The sequence below is a fragment of the Globicephala melas genome, chromosome 13, assembly GCF_963455315.2.
Source record: "Globicephala melas chromosome 13, mGloMel1.2, whole genome shotgun sequence".
Classification (NCBI taxonomy): Eukaryota; Metazoa; Chordata; class Mammalia; order Artiodactyla; family Delphinidae; genus Globicephala; species Globicephala melas.
This window is the reverse complement of record NC_083326.1, coordinates 11,377,036-11,397,993: the sequence shown is the minus strand read 5'-3', so window position 1 is coordinate 11,397,993 and position 20,958 is coordinate 11,377,036. Positions and strand designations below refer to the sequence as shown.

General features: G+C 39.1%; 1 protein-coding gene across 15 annotated transcripts in view; it reads left to right on the top strand.

The window, feature by feature from the left end:
• TCF4 (transcription factor 4) overlaps nucleotides 1–20,958 on the top strand; it is a 358,246-nt gene that overhangs the window by 112,296 nt on the left and 224,992 nt on the right. For all 15 annotated transcript variants that reach the window (XM_060283182.2, XM_030867994.2, XM_030867986.3 and 12 more), the window contains 2 exons: nucleotides 11,217–11,278; nucleotides 14,116–14,212. In XM_060283182.2, the coding sequence (XP_060139165.1) occupies nucleotides 11,217–11,278; nucleotides 14,116–14,212 (159 nt within the window). The remainder of the gene's footprint in view (nucleotides 1–11,216; nucleotides 11,279–14,115; nucleotides 14,213–20,958) is intronic.

Sequence of the window (20,958 nt, the reverse complement as noted above, 5' to 3'; positions counted from 1 at the left end):
ATGTAAACAATTGAGGGCTATTTCTTAGCCAATCGAATAGCAAAGAAATTTCAGTCAAGTTTTGCATTTATTTCCCTACATTTCTGTGGTTTTAAAAACCAGCTGATCACAGACCAGAGGATCTGAAGGGCTGCCTAGGAAACTCCTGATATCGGGGTGGAGGGAGTACGTGTTGAGGGGATTTTCCCTTTTTACTTTATACACTTTTGTATTTTAATTTTTTTCAATAAGCACTTGATTAAAAATTAGTTTTAATGCTCTTAAGGAATCTCCCCATAGATGGCTGATTAGTTGCACAGGGAAAAGTTGTAATTATACAGTGGAGAATTCCCATAATACCTTGAGCAGGTGATTGAAATACCATAACAAATGAGGGCCAGACCACCAGGCTGCCATGAGGCTCTGTATGTGAAATCCTGGGAAAGACACAAGGCCACTTTTGTAGTATTACAGCCACCTGAATATACTCATGGGGAAGCATCAGATAAACCCCAGTTGAGAAGCATTCTATAAAATAACTGGTTTGTACTCTTCAAAAACACTAATATCACAAAAAGAAAGGACTGAGGAACTGTTTCCAATTAAAATAGATGAAAGAGACCTATTAAATGTGTGGCGTGATCCTAGACTGAGTCCTCTGCAAAAGGGGGAAAAAGTGCCAAACTGGAATATGGACTGTGGACTAGATGAAATTATTGTATCAATGGTAGATTTCCTCATTTTGATAACTGTACTATTTTTGCTCGTAGGAAATGCACCCGGAAGTACTAAGGGATAAAAGGATGTGATTGATGCAGCCTACTTGCAGATGGTTCAGAAACAACAAATTACATAGTTTTAACTGCATTGTAATTAAAAACTTTTTAAAATAAAATAGTAGAAAAACAGGGAAATTTGAAAATACGTATTTTCTTCGATTTCAACCCTTGATCTTTTCTTGATTAGTTTCCAGTGGTGCCAGGGTATCTGTGGGGTTTTTTTATTTGAAGGTTCCTGGGGGATTTTAATGGTCAGCCACATTGGGGAATTACAACTCTAGATTCTATGTTATCCTTTCAGAACGAGTTGCTAGAATCATTTTGAGATTGATCAGGCACCAAGGGGTAATAACAGAAACTCCCTCAAAATCGGAGTGAGGGCTTCCCTGGTGGCGCAGTGGTTGAGAGTCCGCCTGCCGATGCAGGGGACACAGGTTCGTGCCCCGGTCCGGGAGGATCCCACATGCCGCGGAGCGGCTGGGCCCGGGAGCCATGGCCGCTGAGCCTGCGCGTCCCGAGCCTGTGCTCCGCAACGGGAGAGGCCACAACAGTGAGAGGCCCGCGTACCGCAGGGAAAAAAAAAAAAAAAAATCGGAGTGAAAGGGTGAAAATTTATTTTGTTTAGTTTGGGGAGTTGAACGTGGTGTAATATTGTTGCATTCCTTTTGGTTTTTAGCCCGGTTGGAGAAGCCTCTGGTTGACCAGATGACTTACTGTTCTTTACATACCACAAAAATTAAATGCTCTTCAGATGACATTCTCTGGCAATTCCGCTTACCAAAGTTGTACTGTAGGGTTGACTATCAGACTGTAAATTTAGGCAAAAGGTATCCTGTTGAGCCCATTAAGTAAAATAAAAAAATTCTCCTCCCGATTCAAGCTATTACAACTTCACATTTGTGAAGTATTTCAAATTCATTAATGGACTGCTTCCCTTCAAATACATGTGGAGATAGATTTATAAAACTGTAAGCAGTTTATGCATTTTTGCAGTTTTCAGCTGTATGTGTTTGACACTGATTTACCTCTTTTCAATGGCAACAGAGATAAAGAATTAGTAGTTTAAAACAGTAGGAACTACATGTTCTGCTGTGATCAAGGAATTAGATAATCTGGCTTGTTTGTTTAAGGGGTCTGTATCTTGAGACTTTTATAGGGCAGTATTAAGGCTCTGAGCCTTCTTATTATGCCAATACCCAGAAGATTGCTTTAATGAGAAGTAAAGGGCCTTTTTCCAATTACAAGGGAATAACTGTATTAAGTTCCTGTGTTATGTCAACCTGCTTTGATTTGATTACTGTGAAAGAAATGGATTTATCTGTCAGTGTTACTTAATTAAGCCTTCTCATTGATGTTTTGCAGAGTAATATAGTGTGGTTTGCACATTTGAGCCTAAATACAAAGAAAATTGGCCTAAAACTGAGACTTGACCCCGAAGATAACATGTAAGATTGATTGCTTGTCATTGCCAGGTCAGAGGCTGCCGTGTTAAACACAGGTGGAAGGTTGGGATGTTGAAAAGATAAACTGAGAGTCAGTTTATGGGAGTGATTATTGTAAGCAAAAGGGACTGGGCTACAAAACTGGATTTTAGGGAAGATTTTTGAATATTTAAAGCTGTTTGGCTTCCCCAGTATTAGTCATGTGTTCAGAATAAAGGGCAAGATGAGATAAGACTAGAAGAAACAGGAGGGGCAGATTTTGTTAAAGTATAAAAGGAAGCAGAAGAAAAAAACGAAGAGGAACAAATGCCATTTGGGAGAAGTGGACCACTGTGGTTTTGCAGAGCAATTACAGCCTACAGATATATCAATTAAGCCAGCAGCCCTTTCCCAGAGCCTCACAAATGGCACCCCAGGGAGAAAAGAGGTAGAAGGGAAAAAAGAAGAAGAGAGAAAACTGTTCCATGTTTCATCTTGGCTCTTTTTCCCCCCTCTGTTGGAATACATTTAATAAATTATTGATCAAATAGACATTTTAAATATCAATTTGTATGTCTTCAGTCATTACAGTATTATGGATATTGCGACATAAATATTACATGTCTGATTTGGAAAACTCCTGTATAATTACATGTACTTGTTATCAGAGTTATATATTCTATTTTATTTAAAGATGAAGCATATTTCAGAATTCATTTCTTGGTTGTTTAATGTTTATTTTCTAAAACACTTACCTTTTATTTCTCACACTTTGTGACGTTTATTTGTAAATACATCTTTAAAAGGTACTAAGCACCGAGTTAAAAACCTCCCTAAGTTATATTCACTTTTAGCTTAGGTACTTTGAAGCTTATCTATTTAATATTGGAGTTAAATGGTATGCTGGTTTTATTTTCCAAAGTCTTCAGATATGGCATTTTACTTCCAATTGTATTCTTACCTAATTTGAAATATATCTAGCCTTCAAGAGCATTATTTTAGTAAGACTGATTTTTATTAAGTGCTTTTAGACCGGTTACATTTCAAAAAAGTCAAAGGAGGCATATATAATTCACATTATTATACTCTTGCCTCAGTTGTTTGTGGCTCGTTTTCTTTTTGGGCTCTTACTTGGAGAGGTGAGCTCTTGAAAGGATGAACTTCTCTTTAAGAGGAAGACCCTGACTGGTTAGTTTCAAACATTCAAAATGGAAGTTTGCTAAATAACACCCATTTCTCTGTATTTCATGTTAGGTTATTCAAGTCACAATATTATTCAACTTAGATTATCATGATACTTCCAAATTATACGGATTGATATAAAGAGTTCAAATTTACTTTTGTCTCAGTTTCATAATATAACTGTCTACTCACCTTGAGTTTTCAAGAAGATTTCTGAGTTTCCGAATATGAAACACCACTGGCATATTTATAACATAATTGTTATTTGTTTTATTTTGTTACTTCTGTATTATCTGAATATCATGTTATATGAAAGTGCTTTTCCTGTTTAATAGCACTGTAAAGTGCAGTTAACTCCACATTTTAAATATCTGAGATTATTTAGTGTTCATTTTTGGAAAACAGTTTACTTTGAACTTAAGGAAAATAGTATTGTTTCAGTGTTTTAAAAGATGTATTTATAGGGCTTCCCTGGTGGCGCAGTGGTTGAGAGTCCACCTGCCGATGCAGGGGACACGGGTTCGTGCCCCGGTCCGGGAAGATCCCACATGCCGCGGAGCGGCTGGGCCCGTGAGCCGTGGCCGCTGAGCCTGCGTGTCCGGAGCCTGTGCTCTGCAACGGGAGGGGCCGCAACGGTGAGAAGCCCGCGTACCGCAAAAAAAAAAAAAAAAAAAAAAAAAAAAAAAGACGTATTTATAGAAGTTTAAGTTGGAGGTTAATAAAAGTTAAAATTTGCAGTAATTCCCTTCTGAACAAATTTTCCTACTATACTTTTCCCCCAGTGTATCCACATTTTACCTTTCCTTATACAGTTGACATATTTATATGTATGAGCTGTAAGATCATCTTATATTTGACCTTTGAGTTTTCAGATTTATTTGATAAGGACATCCATGCATCCTGAGAAAGCCAGCGTGGATGGCAGTGCTCTGAAAATGGGATGCCCAGGTCCCTGTTTTTATATTTAAGGTATCTTAGAATTTGTGTGGAATGCATTGCACAGACATCATCTTTTGTTAGTCAGATTTGGGAAGTGCTGGAGGTTTCTCACCACTGTCCAGATCACTCCTTTTGAAGCCTGTGTTGTTTCTTACAGAAGCCAGAAGAAGTGGTCATGGTTGTGTGGCCCTTGTCAATATCTGAAGCTCCTCCACCCTTCCTACCTCTGTCCTAGGACTCAAATTTGACTTCAAATTACTCTACTTAGAGTTCTTATTATACTGGGTGCTAGTGAAGATGTGCACATCCTTCACATGCTCTTTGCTGATGAAATATTTTGAACTCTGAATTCATCTGGCACTGATGGAGAGCATATGCCATCTCAGTTTGTGTGAAGGGCTCAGCCAGGGGTTCTTCCTGGACTAGGAAATTAGTAGGCGCCACAGGCGTACGCAGTCTGTGCGTCTCCATGATGGTGTGGAGGAGATTTACTAGTGTCTGTTATTGCAGAGAGAAGGGTTTGAGACCGTGTAGACTTCCACATGCCTCAGAATGATTACCTTTCCAGGAAGAACTCAATCTGCCTCCCAATGCATTCTGAGTGTGTAGGAGCTTTCGTCAGGAAATCAGTATATTTCCACAAGGGTTGGAATTTGTAGACCCTTAGAGCAATGCAGGATACCACTTTGGTTGTTCTGACTTCATGAAGTTCTGGAGCCCTGGTTGTTTGGCAGGATCTGGGCTCTAAGTAAGGAAAGGCTGGATACACAGTGCTACCCCAAATCAACAGGGTTAGGTACTCTCATACTTGTTCATTTCAAATCAAGGTTAAACTTACATAATATTTAGTCTGTGTTCTTAGCTTGGGCCTTTGGTCAGCACACATAATTTTGGCAGCATATCGTTTATACAGTATACAAAAAAATGTTGAAATGAGGTGCCAAGAGGGTATTCGAAAGGTAAATTAAGTCACTCAACAAACCTAACGCTCACTGAATTCTCATGGTGATAGTGCTGCAGGGGGTTCACGGAGAATGTGGGACTTGATTACTTTAAACATATTGGCAGTTTCTAAAAACCAGGAGAGTATCTGAAAGTCTCTGACCAGACACTTAGCAGAACAAAGAGTCACAAAATGTGAGACTCAGATTTCCTTGAATAAATCACAAGTTTATCTATTTATGTGGTTATCTATTTATGTGGTTTGATTACCTTAGATTTTGGAAGGTATTGGTAAATTTGGCACTCATGGTAGGTATTGGTTACTGGTAGTCTGCTAAGTGTTTATCAATTATCAGTTAACTCATTTACTTTAACAAAACTCCTTGAGGCTGGAAACCTTATTATCCCTTTATCTCCTGTTAGATACCTGCTTTGGGTGGATCCTGAGTTTTCACTTCTGTTCTCCTTGACCCAAGAGGCCATTACATTTTCTAGGTTGGCAGATGTCCTCAGGGCAAAAAAATGTCTTTTCTTCCTCTGCGGGTTCCAGCTTTCACTTTGATTTTGGCTGGATATTTTCTTACTATCTTGTCAGCTCATTAGGATTTAGAAGAAGATTAAAATTTCTATCCATGATTTTTAGTGTTTTTTTTTATTATTTTGTGGTACGCGGGCCTCTCACTGTCGTGGCCTCTCCCGTTGCGGAGCACAGGCTCCGGACGTGCAGGCTCAGCGGCCATGGCTCACGGGCCCAGCCGCTCCGCGGCATGTGGGATCTTCCCGGACCGGGGCATGAACCCGTGTCCCCTGCATCGGCAGGCGGACTCTCAACCACTGTGCCACCAGGGAAGCCCTTTAGTGTTTTTTTAAAGCCATGAATATTTATTTATTTTTTATTGAAATATATTTGGTTTACAATGTTGTGTTAGCTTTAAGGTACAGCAAAGTGATTCAGTTATGTATATGTGTGTGTGTATATCTATATATACATATATATATCTGTATATATACTTTTTAGATTATTTTCCATTATAGGTTATCACAAGAGATTGAGTATAGTTCTCTGTGCTATATAGTAGGTCCTTGTTGCTTATCTATTTATATATAGTAGTGTGTATATTTTAATCCCAAATGCCTAATTTATTCCTTCCCCCTTTCCCGTTTGGTAACCATAAGTTTGTTTTCTACGTCTGTGAGTCTATTTCTATGTTGTAAGTAAGTTCATTTATATCAACTTTTTAGATTCCACATATAAGCAATATTGTATGATATTTGTCTGACTTACTTCACTTAGTGTTTTGTGGCAGAGTTGTCCCAATATACTAGCCTGCCCTGTTGAGAATGGAACTCAAACCCACTTATTTTACAGCTGACAAAAATGAGTTCAGATAGTCCAGTGAGTGGCTCAGACCATAGAGCTGGTTAATGCAGAGTCACGGCTGAAATCTAGGTCTTTATCCCACCTCTTTGTGCTGTGCTTTCTGACATTTGTCCAGTCTGTCTGATAGCTTTGATCTCGCTGTTCACATAAACAGAGTGGAGGCTTGAGTAACCATAAGTTTAATGAGTGTGAATGGGAAGTTGTAGAAATTAAAATTCATCTCTGTATATCTTTTCTCTAAATGGAGTGGTCGGTCCTAGTTCTGCCCAGACTTCACTTTTGTGTTTTGGTGTGGAAATGTCAGACGTTTTAGACGGGGCTTATGCAGAACTACTCAAATAAAATGAAAATTTGTGGATGGTCAGGTTGCCTCCTAAGGCAGCTGTCAAGCCCGTGGAAGTTGCTAAGTCTGTCCTTGTCTAGGGTAAAATAAGTTAGAAAATTTTGAACAGTGGAGCCCACTTCAGTCTTTTGGAAGAGTAGTCTCTATCATTCACTTGCTCTTTGTCTTTTTCTGTATGTGTTCCCATCTTGCATAGAGGGTGACAACAGAACAAGGGAGACACAAGAACTCATATTCAGACAGCTTCTATCGGGCAGTTTTTCATTTGTAATTTTGTTGCCTTAATGACTTTCCTGAATAATTTGGGTATTTTTATCCAGTGCTCATTGTGAACCTTGTTTCACTCTTTGCCCACTCAGGAGCTTCTAGAATTTTGACCCCTCTCTCGCAAATGTCCCGTCCATCACAGTGTACATTGTTGATAAGCTCATCATAGGTTTGGCTTGATATTTTCCTGCTTTTATTTTCCAGTCTCTTGAGTTCTTCACATATCTAGTTTTATATATTTGTGTTGTGTAAATTCTGTAATCTTGTGTGGACACGAGAGTGGGCACAGACTCCGAAATAAATACATCCACTCTGTTTGGGGAGAAGTGACTGGTGGGTAACATTCGAGCTGGTCATGGAGAGATCTGAGCTTCTTACCAGGGAGGCATTTACTGTGGTGGAGAAGAACACTCCCTGGCTGTCACATTGACAGCACCTTTGTCTGCCAGCTCAGCCATTCACTGTCACCTTGGGGAGGGTTTTCTGTCCCATCTAAGCCTCTGTTTCCTCATATATCAAATGGTGATACTGTTAGTCTACTGAAGTGCTTGGCACAGTGTCTGACATATTTAAGCTCATGAAATGTTAGCTGCTGTTATTTTTTGAGACATAAGGAACAGTTCCGGCAGAGGGAACAGCAGGTACAATGGTGTGGAGGTAGAAAGTGTGTGTAGTGTCCAGGTACACCAGCTGGGAGTAGGGAGTGGCCAAGTGTAGGCCACGTGCAGGGTCTACATAAAAAGTGAGTCTGGGCAGGAGCTCCTGGGATGTAGATGAGATGAGAATGTGGACCGAATGCTGCTGAAACCAGCCGCCTGGGCAGGGATTTTAAGACAGGGAGTGAGTTAGGCAGTGGGTGCAGGGTGGGACATGCATCTGTCTTGTGTTCCCATTGGAGGGGACTGGTGGTTCTCAGACTCCTGTGTACATGAAAATTACCTGAGGACCTCGTTACGAAAGCGGTTCTCTTGGTCCTACTTTTAGAGATCCAGGAGCAGTAGGTCTGCAATGGACCCTAAGATGCTGACTTTGAAATGAGCGTACTAGGTGCCTAAGATGTAGATGGTCCTCAGATGCACTTTGAGATGCACTGCGATCGTTGTTGAAGAAACGCTTGTTAACTAACTGGCAGGTCTTGTGAAGCTCAGTGGGAGGGAAGATGGAAACAAATGTCTTAAAAATAACACGTTTACATTCGTTACATGCTATGGCTTTGCGTCTTCTTGCAATGGACACGTGAGCACCGGTTGTACAGATATTCTTTCAAAGATAAAATATCATCAGAAGTCATACGATTGTTCTATTAGGGTTGGGAGGGCTAGAGAGGTGTCTTATCTTCTCGATCTAGCAGGAGGCCAAGTGAAGGAAAAGCCTGTTAAAAGGAGAGCAATAAAAGGAAGGGAGCAGAAAGGAGGTGCAGCAGCGTGAGGTCAGGAAATGAGAACGATGGAATGGGAAAGAATGGGAAAAGAGCAGTCAGATTTGATTGGTTGGGAATCTATTTGTGAAGGAACCCAGCCAGTATTTAACCTGTTTTGAAAAAGCTAGACTTCCAGCACTTTTAATTAGTGGATTGCTCGCTTTTGAAATTGCCCAGTTGGGAATACTCAAGTTTTGATGTGTTTTATTTGCCTACTAATTAGCAGGCTGCTTGGTTGACTATCATTTTTCTTTTATTCTGTGGATGGACGATGTATAGGAAGGTCTCTTGAAACACTCCAGCTTCAAATGCATAGGTCACTATGTATTTAGTAAGTGGTCATATTCATTATAAATCAAATTGTAGTAACATCTTTTTCTCTAACTCGATTCTTCCTTTTTGCTCTTTAATAGAATTTGTCCTCTAGCACAGGGCTTCTCAATCCTGGCACAACTGACGTTTAGGACCAGAGAATTTTTTTGTTGTAGGGGTATTCTGACATTTGTAGGATGTTAGCCTCTGTCCACTAGATGCCACTAGCTCTACCCCACCTCCATGCCCTGCTAAGTCGTGCCAACCAAAAATGTCTGCAGACATTGCCACATGTCCTTTGGGGACCAAAATCATCCCCAGTGCAAAACTACTGACCTGGAATTACTATGGTCCCCTTTCCTCCTTGTCTCTGCCTTCTTTTCATGTTTAAAATCCTCTTTGAAAATTGAAAAGGTAAAATAGGTCCAAACAATACAAAGTCTTATGGTGGATACAGGGATTCAACTTTATCCCTTCATTACTTTTTGGGCCAAATTTAAGAGGAGAGATCTCTCAAATTAATCCAAGCTGGCTGTTTCAGGTGAAAAGCAAGTCAAGATGTGCACACTTCTGGTTGAGATATTTTGTCGTTTATACTTCTTTTTTTTTTTTTTTTTTGCAAATATTTGACTTGGAGTTAAGGATGAAGAGAACTGTGCAGGCTACAAAACTTATTTGTGTGATAATCCCAAGTGTTCTAAGTCACTTCTTCATGTACTCCCCCCAATTCAGCCTCCACGAGTTAGGCCAGGAGGTTGGATTGTTAAACAGCAGATTTGGGAAAGTATTGCACCTTTTCTCCAGACTTACTCCTCCGAGCTTCCATGACATCTCTTAAAGCTCGCAGTCACTGATTTTAGCTGTCCACAGGGGATAACTGTTTGCATTTGCATTATCTTCCAAAGTACTAACGAAAAGAACTGAAATATTTGTTTAAAAAGAGAGAGAAAGATTTCAGGTTTAGTGGTAATAGTTGTTGGTGGTTGTTTCTATTCCATCTCTTACTATGTTCTAAAATGCCATGTACTCCACTGTACCCCCAAATAAATCAGTTAAGTATACTGTGATCACTTCTGCTGATAATCAAATAGGAGTAATAAAAGGAAGGACAGTAGTGTGTTAAGAGAAGAAACAGTATCACTGAAATGTTAGAAAACACACTAAATGGGAGTGTGTCTCCTGAACCGAAGTTTCACACCTCCTCCTCCAGTTCTGTCAGAGGAAGCTTGTGATCGCCGTCTGTTACCCACCATGATCAAGATAATACAACAGTGAAACTTTTCATACTCATAAAGAGCCTTTCATCAAAAATCTCAAAGCCATTTTTAAATATAGAGTGACTGATCTTTCCAACACTTTTATGTTTTGAGCAATGAATGTGGTAACTTAGCTGTTAGACTCTCCATCCTTCAAGTATTTGCCACTTGAAGCACTGATGAAGCATCTAGTAATTGGTCAGCATTAGAACTTCGCTGGTACGGAGTGTAGAGAATTCCAGCCTTCTGGGAGTTCATACAGTTCTCTTTGCCATCATTTCAAAAGAAAACATTGCTTTAACAACTTTCGTATCCACATCTCGGTGCACAGATTAAGGATTGTAGCCAAACGGTGTGCCCATTAAAAAAAAATTAAAGACTGAGACGGCGTTGTCTTAAATTAAAAAGCTTAAAAAAATCTCCTAATATCCTTGTCATGTCCCGATGGAAATGGACTGCTGAATCCTTTTTCGTCTTGCATATTTTGTTCATGTCTGTTGTTTGGTGGGATAAGCCTTGGTAAGAGGACAGGAAGTGTCTAGGAGCACTATGGCATGATTGCAGCTGCAACTAGTATGGATAGGTACCTGATTTAACTCTGTGTGTGTGTGTGTGTGTGTGTGTGTGTGTGTGTGTCTCTGTGTGTATTAAGATTGTGTTTGTGTATTTTTAACTTACCTTGTCCAAAAGATTTTAATAAGACTTTAAGTGAAGTTTCAGGTCTATAAAAGTTGAGGCTATGAACCATTGTGAAGGATGGAAGTAACTTTTATGTTCATACCTCTGGTTCCTGAGGGTCCAGTTCATTTCTGCTGTGAATTTAAATGACTTAATTTAAGTAGATGGGTCAGAAGCCACTGTCATCATGGTAGCCTCGTGCCTGATTCTTAATTAAAGGCAACAGGAGATTAATTTGAAACATTAATTTAAAAGTGCATATGCAAAAAGAAAGACTTATTGCAAGAAAGCCTAAAAAATTTCTCTCTTGTCCCTAGATGTAGAAGACAGAAGTAGCTCAGGGTCCTGGGGGAGTGGAGGACATCCAAGCCCGTCCAGGGTAAGTATATCTAATCTTTTTCCCACAACCAGACATCCACATATGTAAATTGACAAACTGTAGGTGAGTTTCTCTCTCTCCCACACACATCTGCACAGATATGTATGCATACTAAGTTTAATGAGGATCAGCTTCTTCTTGGCACTTTTTTTCATTCTCTTATTGGATGTTATTATTGATTTTGACACCTCTTCCACTTTGGCTAACCAGAAGAAAAACTCCTTCATTAAATATTTGGCCTTACTTCGTCAGTTATTGATCCAGTGTTACAGAAAGTTATTCGTTGTAGATGGTGCAACGTTGAGAAAAATCCTAGTATCCCTGGAATGTGTTGGTGTAAATAAGCCACTGAATAATTCTGAAGACATAGTAGTAAGTTCTAGCCTACCAGTATAATCTGCATAGTAAATCTGAGTTGATTTCACTTTGCAGACATATGATTATCCCACCAGTAGTGCCTTTGGTCACCAGTGGGTTCATTCAGATTTTTGCCACTCCTTTCCATGGTTTTTGGTTGTTAGTTTGAATGTCATGGGAAGACCGTGGCATGGCATGCGAGTGGGTTGGTTAGGCCATACGTGTTTTTGTATGTATACGACCTTGGGTGTGTCGTTTCACTTTCTTGGGCCTCATTTTCCTACTTTGTAAAATGAAGAAGTAGAACCAGAGGATCTTTCATGTTCCTTCCGACTTAAATGTGTATGATTTTATATATAGTCTGTCTTTAATGGAGTCATTTCTAGGCCCTCTAAAATCCATGTCAGTTTTTATAATATACATATAATACCCCAAATTAGAAATAGACTTAGAGCACATAGTAAAACACCTGCCCCCCGCCCCCCGCAACCAGCTGTATAGCTAGATGAAGCATTCTGCAGGAGGTGAGGGGGTAACGTTTTGCTTTAAGTGTTCACATAAATTTGAGGTGGAGGGAGGTCTCTATCTTGGCATAAGAGGTAAGGAAGGTAATCAAGCTGTCAAAAGGAGGCCATCTCAGCAAGTCGTAGTTCACCATTTCCACCTGTTCTTTGGCCTTGGGGTTCAACGCTCTAGTCTTCAGGGTACAGCAGGAGCTCTAAGCTTACCAGTTACTTTGTTGAGCGCTTGCACCAGCTGTCAAATCTGACATTCTCGTGCATTATATGGATGGGTTGAGGAAATCTTTCCTCCTCCTCACATTACAGTCCACACTTGCAGAAATAAATCCATTCCCCCTGACAGCAAGCGTAGGAGATGACAGAATGTCCCTCTATTGTTTAGTTCCTTCACATGTACTTAATTTCTTCTGCTTTCTCAGTCTAATACACGTAGTACTTTTAATTGTTCTTCTGAGAACAAGGTCCATTTAGGATAGTCTTGACTTTTATTTGGCTTTCGTGAACTGTCTGGCCACTTTTTTTTTTTTCCAGGCAATACGTTAGTGAATAATTTTGAATCAATATTTTGTAATTTATATTTTCTAAATTCAGGGGGTTGGCACGAGACAGGTTACCGTGGCTGACTTGTATCGGGTAAACATGCCGTGTCTCTCTTTTTTCATCTTCAAGTGGTGATGTTTTTAGTCACCTTGAAACACTGTGCTGAGGTTTTAAATTAGATAATGTATATTAAGCGTTCAGTAACTCTGGAGGGTGAGGACACTTAATAAATAATAATTAGTATTATGCAACGTCTGGCATAGAACCAGTGAGTGTAAGACCCATGCTAGGTATTAAAAAACATGACATCTTTTTATACACTGACATAGTGGCAGCATCACATGACAGTATCATTCAAGTTAATTTTTATAAATGAGGAAAGGCGATTGACAACGGGGTAGTTTGGAACCTTAAGGCTTCCATTGATTCTCTAGTGAGGTGATGCACGTTTTCATTTTTCCTACAGCATCCGTCCCTTTCGTGTGGGCAGATTCTGCCCTTTGGCTAACATGCCAACTGATACCTCTGAGTAAATTTGACTTAGTCTTTATGGGCAGGGCAACCAGCTGAGCAGCGTGGCTTTTTCCCCTTTCTGGTCATTTGATGTATCTTAGTAGACTGAAATTTGAACCATATAAGATAGATGATTTTAACTCCTTCCTGTATGTTATCCAATTCCTCCATTAAAAGCAAGTGGCTGGGCAGTTTAAAAACATTATTTTAATTTAGAATTCCCCTTAGAACCATGAGATGATCATGATAATGACAAATTTCCACAGATTAGTGTCTGCTTTAAAACTATTTTTTTCTTTGTCTAAATTCAGAATTTATGCTTAAGTTTCTGATGTTCATTTATAGTCCTGTTGTAATAGTTTTAACATTCTTATGTGTTAATTACTCATGGAATGATCCAATTCTCTTACAACCACAGTAACAACTACAAGAAAACATGGACATTTCAATATCATAAAACCCAGTGCTGCTGTTTAAAAGGTTCTACCTTCGCCTTCCAAAGGCAATTCATTACAGGTTATGGGTAACTTTCCCGTAGCACATTTTGCTTTTTTTTTTTTTTTTTTTTTGAAATAATGTGGGCTTTTCAAAATAATAACGTAATATTTACAATATAGTTTATATGTATCAGGTGTTCTACATTTGATGGCAATAACTTCGTGCAGTTGGTTCCATTAGTATTACTCCCGCAATTTCACGGCTGTTATGAGGAGGATGTGGGCTGTGCAGACTCTAGAGCCCTCCATTTCCCACTGTGCCTGTGAAGAAGCTTCCTTCTAATGAAATGCCAGGGTGGGAATGGTGGACTCCAATTTCTTTGGGTTAGAGAGGTGTCAATAGTCGGGCATACTTATGTGCTGATTTATTCATGGCGAATTTAAACTTACGCTGTTATTTTATTTGCAGAACTATGGAGATGGGACTCCCTATGACCACATGACCAGCAGGGACCTTGGGTCACATGACAATCTCTCTCCACCTTTTGTCAATTCCAGAATACAAAGTAAGACTAATTTCGAATTAGCATGCATTTTTTGAATGTTTATGTTTTACCTTGGAAAGGAGAATAAAGCCCAGACAGAGATTCTGTTTTTTAGGAACTTGGATTTTCAGCCAGTTCGCTATAGTAATTTTAAATTGCAGAAAAATATTGACAGTCTATGCTTGGTAATAGCATATACAGGACTAAGTTTTACAACCATGTGGAATTACCTAATTTCAGTGATACTGAATCCATGTGGAAAATTTGTGTTTCTTAGACGTAAAGCACTTCTCCCAATTTCAATGTTGCAACAGTTGTTTTCTTTCTTTTTTTTCTTTTTTTTTTTTTTGCAGTACGGGGGCCTCTCACTGTTGTGGCCTCTCCCGTTGCGGAGCACAGGCTCCGGACGCGCAGGCTCAGCGGCCATGGCTCACGGGCCCAGCCGCTCCGCGGCATGTGGGATCTTCCCGGACCGGGGCACGAACCCTTGTCCCCTGCATCGGCAGGCGGACTCTCAACCACTGCGCCACCAGGGAAGCCCGCAACAGTTGTTTTCTAAGTTTAAGGTTGATGAACTGAAAGCAGTGAATATTTAAAATAATATCATTGGGCCTATCCATTGTCAATGAGATAAAGTCAGTGTTAGCTTGAATTTTTATTAAAGGGGTCATAAATCCCTTTAATAATAGGTTTAGTGTGCTTAAATCAAAGTAGCATGTTCAAGTTGAATTGTAAAGTCTGGTTATGTATTTATCAAGGCGTGAACTTTAGTGCTGATGGTCTAGGAGGTCCCCATCCTACTTCATGAAGTGAGCTACATGTAGTTTGAGACAGTCTTCGAATTTCTAGCATGCCTTTCCTACTGGCATCTTTAGCGTACGTTTCTGCTTTGACTACCCTGTAGGGATTTTTTTTTCCACAGCAGTAACCTGAGCAATGGAAAGACAATTTATAATGGCTTAAAAGGTCCTAATAGCTGTTACTTTAGTTTTGATTGGAAAAAAAAAGATCTCTGTTCTAATAAATGTGAGTTTTAACAATATTAGTAAATCTCTCAATGTGGCCAAATCCTGTTGTGAATCCATCAATAAATGAGGTTAAATTTCATGTCCCAGGCTGTTGGACTATACTCCAAGGAAAACACACAGCCATATATATATCATTCTGAAACCATAATTGCAGATGCTTCTGAGAAGTGTCCCAGTTTTTAAGCCTTGGACACTATACTTGTTATTTCAGGTGTATATTGTTCTTGAATCTCAGTCAGTTTTTCAAAAGTCACCATCAAATCCATCTAAAGGGACTTCAGGTATTTAACACACTATAGTCAAAGCAGAGAAATACTAGGAATTTATTTTTAATGGGCCGTAAAGTGTCATCCCAACTTTGAGGACCACGTTCTCAAAGTTGTGTTTGACCATAGGTTGTTCTTATGTTTGTTCTCTTTTTTTTTACTTTAACTTTCATATTTATGTTTTAACTTTGTAGCTAAAGTAAAAATCCCAGGTTTTTAAATCCATTGTTGATAAATACAGTGTTTCCTGTTTCCAGGATAGACAGATGCAGGTGACTAGATATATTTGTCAACTTAGATTTTAAAGAAAAACTTTAGATTTTTTTCCATGACAGTAGTAATAATTCTAGAATCTCATATCATCCCATCTCCATTTCTCCTCATCCAGCTTCATAAAATAAAAGATTAAGCTGAAAATAATCATCTTGAGAAGTAGCACATAAAGAGTATGTTAAAGAATTTCCTTGGAAGATTCTAAACCTATCCTCCAATGAGCTAACGTAAAATAGGATAAATTACTACTCATATTGAGAAGTTTGTGTTATGTCCACGAAAAACAGTTTTCCTAAAGAACAACATGATAAGTTAATATTACAGAAGACACCAAACAATACAGAGATACCAAATAATTGTTCTTGTTTGTGTATCCTCCTGGGTAACTGTTTTACGAACCAAATTCGTTTTTCATTCCAAACAGTATTAAAATATAAGTGGGCTGAGAGTCTAGAGCTGGAATGGAGAGAGCTGACTCTTTTCACTTAGTTGTTGTTTAAGCTGAAAGTCCATGTCAGCTGTGTTCTTTTATCCTGTCTGCCCTCCTTCCCATTAAACCCTTAAATATGGAGGCCAAGACAGTCTCCTGCATTGTGGTAGGAAATGCTACTATGTCCGGGAGGCTCCCACCCACTGTTCCCAATGAAAGGACTTCTCTGTTAGATAAGCTGTCTGGTCTGAAACATGGCTCTTTATTGTTTACAAACTGCTACATTTTCCACCTCAAGCAGATTTTTGCACAGAAAAGAATTGTGCCCGGGCTAAATGGTTTATCTGACATTAACGGTGCAGTGTCAGACTGGGGTCAGGGAAGTCACGCTCAGAGCCAGAGGGCATGGCGCAGTGTGCAAAAAAAAGGGAGGAAAAGACATTTAAACCACTATGAAATACCTTGCATCTTTACTTTGGAAAAGGATTAAAAAATATATTTTTAGAGAATTAACTAGGATGCTGCATTACAAATCCATCCCCCGCCCCCCCCCCCCCCCGCACTTTATAATTTCTCACATCCCAAATGCCTTCTTGATTGGCTTGAGTATCTCAGGGCTAGATTCAGGGAACAAAGATGCTCATTGATTTTGCCCAAGCTGCTGTTGATTTAAAATGAAACCACTTTTGAAATGAACCATGCCTGGTGCTATGCTGTACCTTTACAAAGAGAAGAGAGATCGTTTTCAAGAAATTAAAGACAACCAATTTACAAATGAAGACAAAGATAAAATAAGACCTATTAGTATAGCCAGTAATTTGAACTCACCGAATATATGGTATATCCTAAACTGCTCGTTGTGTCCGAATCCATATTCTGTGTTGTAATCTTTGTGGAAGTTTTCGTTCTACCAAAAGAAGATATTAGTCTTTACTGTAAGTTTTTGACAACAATATCTACTTTCAGAATCCTTAGTTTTCATGAAAAGTGCATAGGATTTCTTTACATGTCAAAGATTTCATTCTGCTGTGATGTCACATTAGGGTAAAAGCTATAGCATCAGAAATAAATCAGCCACTTTATTAGACTAGATTCTCTGTTGTCAAATCAATCAAGTCTGTGACTGAATTAGGCGTCTGCTACAGAAATAAGTGACACTAATTTTACGGGAAAGAGTTATTAACTGCAGATGACCTATTTTTTTGGTAAACTGTTCACTTAGGTTTTATTTTATTGTGAGGAAAGAAAGAAGTAATGAGCCACTCTCTTCCTTTAGGATTGAATTATTACTATATATTTTGTTCTTTATGGCAGTGCACTATTTTGGAGGAATGATGCAGGCACTGCTAACATTTGCTTATAATTTCTGTTATAGTAACAAAACCCTTTATTACAATTCTGAACTCTGACTTCACATGAATGGTTTTGCATAAATGTTACAGTTTTTGTAATCTAATACTTACCTCTGGCACCAAAATACAAAAATTTAATTTATTTGTGTATCTCAAACTAATGCAAAATGGTATATAATTTATAAGTAATAGGGTGTCTCCATTAATTTATTCCTTTACAAATAAGCTTGCATATCTGAATATAATACCTTGTTTGGTATTAGTTTGAATCCCTAAACTAAAAATAAACACGCGAACACAAGTGCACTTGCATGCATGCACACGTACGTGTGCACGCGCACACACACATGCACACCTATTGTGCTGGAAGAATTAATGACATTTGGTTTATAAGGGTGCACTGCTCCTTCCATTGCTGTCTGTAGTTACAGTTGCCATACAGAGTTTTGGAAGTTGATATTGTGTAAATCCTTTAAAGAAAAACATAACTAAAGTAAACAAAAAAAGCAAGCCCTGAAATTTGTTGTTTTAAGGAATAAGTGTGTATGGCTTTTTGTTTTTCTTTTAGTATGGGGAAGTCTTGAGGAGTTGAGATCTCAGCACTGAGTCATCTAGCTGACTGCCTGCCTTGACCAATTCATATAGTTCCCTTTTTAAATTAAAACATTTTTTATTGAGGTATAATTGACATATCACATGATACTAGTTTTAGGTGTACAGCATCATGATTCTATATTTGTATAGCAGACTCTTTTTTTTTTTTTTTTTGCGGTACGCGGGCCTCTCACTGTTGTGGCCTCTCCCGTTGCAGGGCACAGGCTCCAGACGCGCAGGCTCAGCGGCCATGGCTCACGGGCCCAGCCGCTCCGCGGCATGTGGGATCTTCCCGGACCGGGGCACGAACCCGTGTCCCCTGCATCGGCAGGGTGACTCTCAGCCACTGTGCCACCAGGGAAGCCCTAGCAGACTCTTTTACTTGACACTTCCTGAGTCCTCACTCATTGTTTTCCTTGGGTAGAGACAAGCAAGCCAGTTTGCATTTTTATTTGTTTGAAATTCCCTGCCCTGTTTTGTATCTGGAGAGAACTAATCACTTCTTCCTTGTGTCTCCGTATGATTATTAATGATAATAATGTACACTTGATCTGTTGGAAACTTGTTCACTGCAGTTATTAAACAGTTTGATTAAACCTTTACAGGTGGTCAGTGGGTAGCTTTCAGAATATGCTAATAGGACGGAGGGGCCATGGGTCCGAGCCTTGTGCTTTTAAGAGGATTATATGCTATGGAATAGTTGAAAATCCTGGCAAGAACTATATGCAAAGAGTACGGATTTTTTTTTAAAAAAAGCATTCCTGCTTGTTTGTTTTGTTTGCCAAGCATGAAGCTTTTGCAGGTAATTGTCCAAATATTTTTTTACAATGGGAGACAGTATATTTTCTAGCTACAACTTTTTGATCCAAGGAAGGATCTAAGCACGCATATTCCTTCTATTGTTCCAGAGCCTTAATTGAAAACCAGATTGTTTGAGTGAGCAAGATGCCAGTAAGATCATAGACGTGCATTGGTAACTGAAGGATGTGAAAAGCGATACTTTGGTACGGTTGGGTGCAGCTTAGTTCAACATGAGCGGCTGTGTTTTTACATGTCCCCTTGTGAATGGTTCGGTTTCCTTATTGTGGTATTTGGTTCCTGTCCCACTCGTGGTACTCCAACAGTGCACTAAATAATTTCCTACCATAGACTAACTGATTTCTAAACTAGCTTCAGTGGAACATTTTACTGCAGGATTAGATCGTGGTTCAGGCAGAACTGCAGAAAGCTGCTGGCTTATAGGATGACCTTTGAATCTCATCTGGGTTAGCGGTTGATATTTTGATTTGGTTACTGTGGTCATATTGTGACAGCTGCTAGCTCATTATAATTCGCTTCCACTGCTCCGTTTGCCGAGCAGGAATATTTAGGTTTGTATTACTTCAAAGTGTTTATGGCTACCCTGAGTTTAGCCCAGCATAAAGGTGAAGTGTTCTGAGCGCTTTCAAATCCCAGTGGCAGAGGCCAGTGGCACAGTCTTGTAAAACGGCGAATGTGAGTAGATGTTAATGTTAAGGGAGTTTTTCTTTTCACTGTAAAACTGGAAATACCCAATGAAGAGGCTCTTACTTGGAAAACGGTTTTGAAAGCCTTAACACACAAAGGAAAAGAATGACCACAAAGAAACGTAGTTTTTTCAAAGCATGGATAAGATTTAACTTGACCTCCTGGTTCTGTATCTTATTTTTTTCCATGCTGGAATGTAAATATTTGAAAATAACAAAACCTGGACAAAAAAGGCTGTTATTTGACTTTGAAGTGTCAGAGGTCAAACAGTATTTTAGTAATTTCATGAAAGTGGAATTGTGAATGTGGATGTCAGCTCTAGAAATTTTAGTTCACTTTTTAATTGTTCTGAAGTTCAGTAGTGATAGCAGGCTGCTTACTAGCTCACTGGTGAGGGATGTCTGTGCATTTTCAATGCCTTTTTTTTAATGACAGTTTTTAGCTTGAGGTTATCTTGATATCATCTGTTAGCTATCGGACTGATAATGTGGTAACAAGCAGTTTCTGAGAGAAGACATGTCTAATAGTGGTTTTATTTCTTGTTAGCTTTGTTTGGGAATTTTGTTATTTTAATGTTAGCTTAAAATGCCTTCCTGAAGTATTAACAAATAAGACTCTTTTAAGTATCATCCCCAATGATCTAATTAATGCTGATTTTGAGTGAAGGCTGGGAGCCAGAGAACTGACTTTTCTAGTCTCTTTTGTTACAAATGTCTGTGGGTCTTTAGGTCAGATCTTTTTTATATCTTTAAATTGAGGGGGGAACAAGTCTCTAGATGATTTCTGAGGTAATTTTCTCAACTAATGGTCCATTGATCTTTCAGGTATGCCATTTTCTGCTTATACGGTATTTTATCTTTAGAGATGTTTTAGCGTTCTTTCTAATCCATTCGTCCCTATTTTGTGATACCTTCACATAACTTTGCTAGTGATGTGTTTTCCAAATGTAATTCTTTAAAACCTGATTCACATGGATGTTGCTTTTCTACCTCAACTCATTGCAAACTATAGGTGAGGGATTGGATTGATCGGGGATAAAATAGTAACTCACTAAGTTACTGCACGTCACCGGGAGAAAAGTGCTATGCATGGGCCAGGACTTGGCATAGAGTTGCAGGGCCTCAGTAAATGGCTAGTGGATTGTTTCATTCATGAATAAATTGGGGAAATCAGATTTTTGGGTCTAAACCCTAAGTGAAAAGCCCATAAATTAAAGTCAGGCCTACCTTTTACTGTGTCAAGAAGAAAACCCTAAACCAGGGACAGTCATCTAGAAGTTCATTCTGTAGTTCTGTAACCTTGACTTTACAGAATGTCA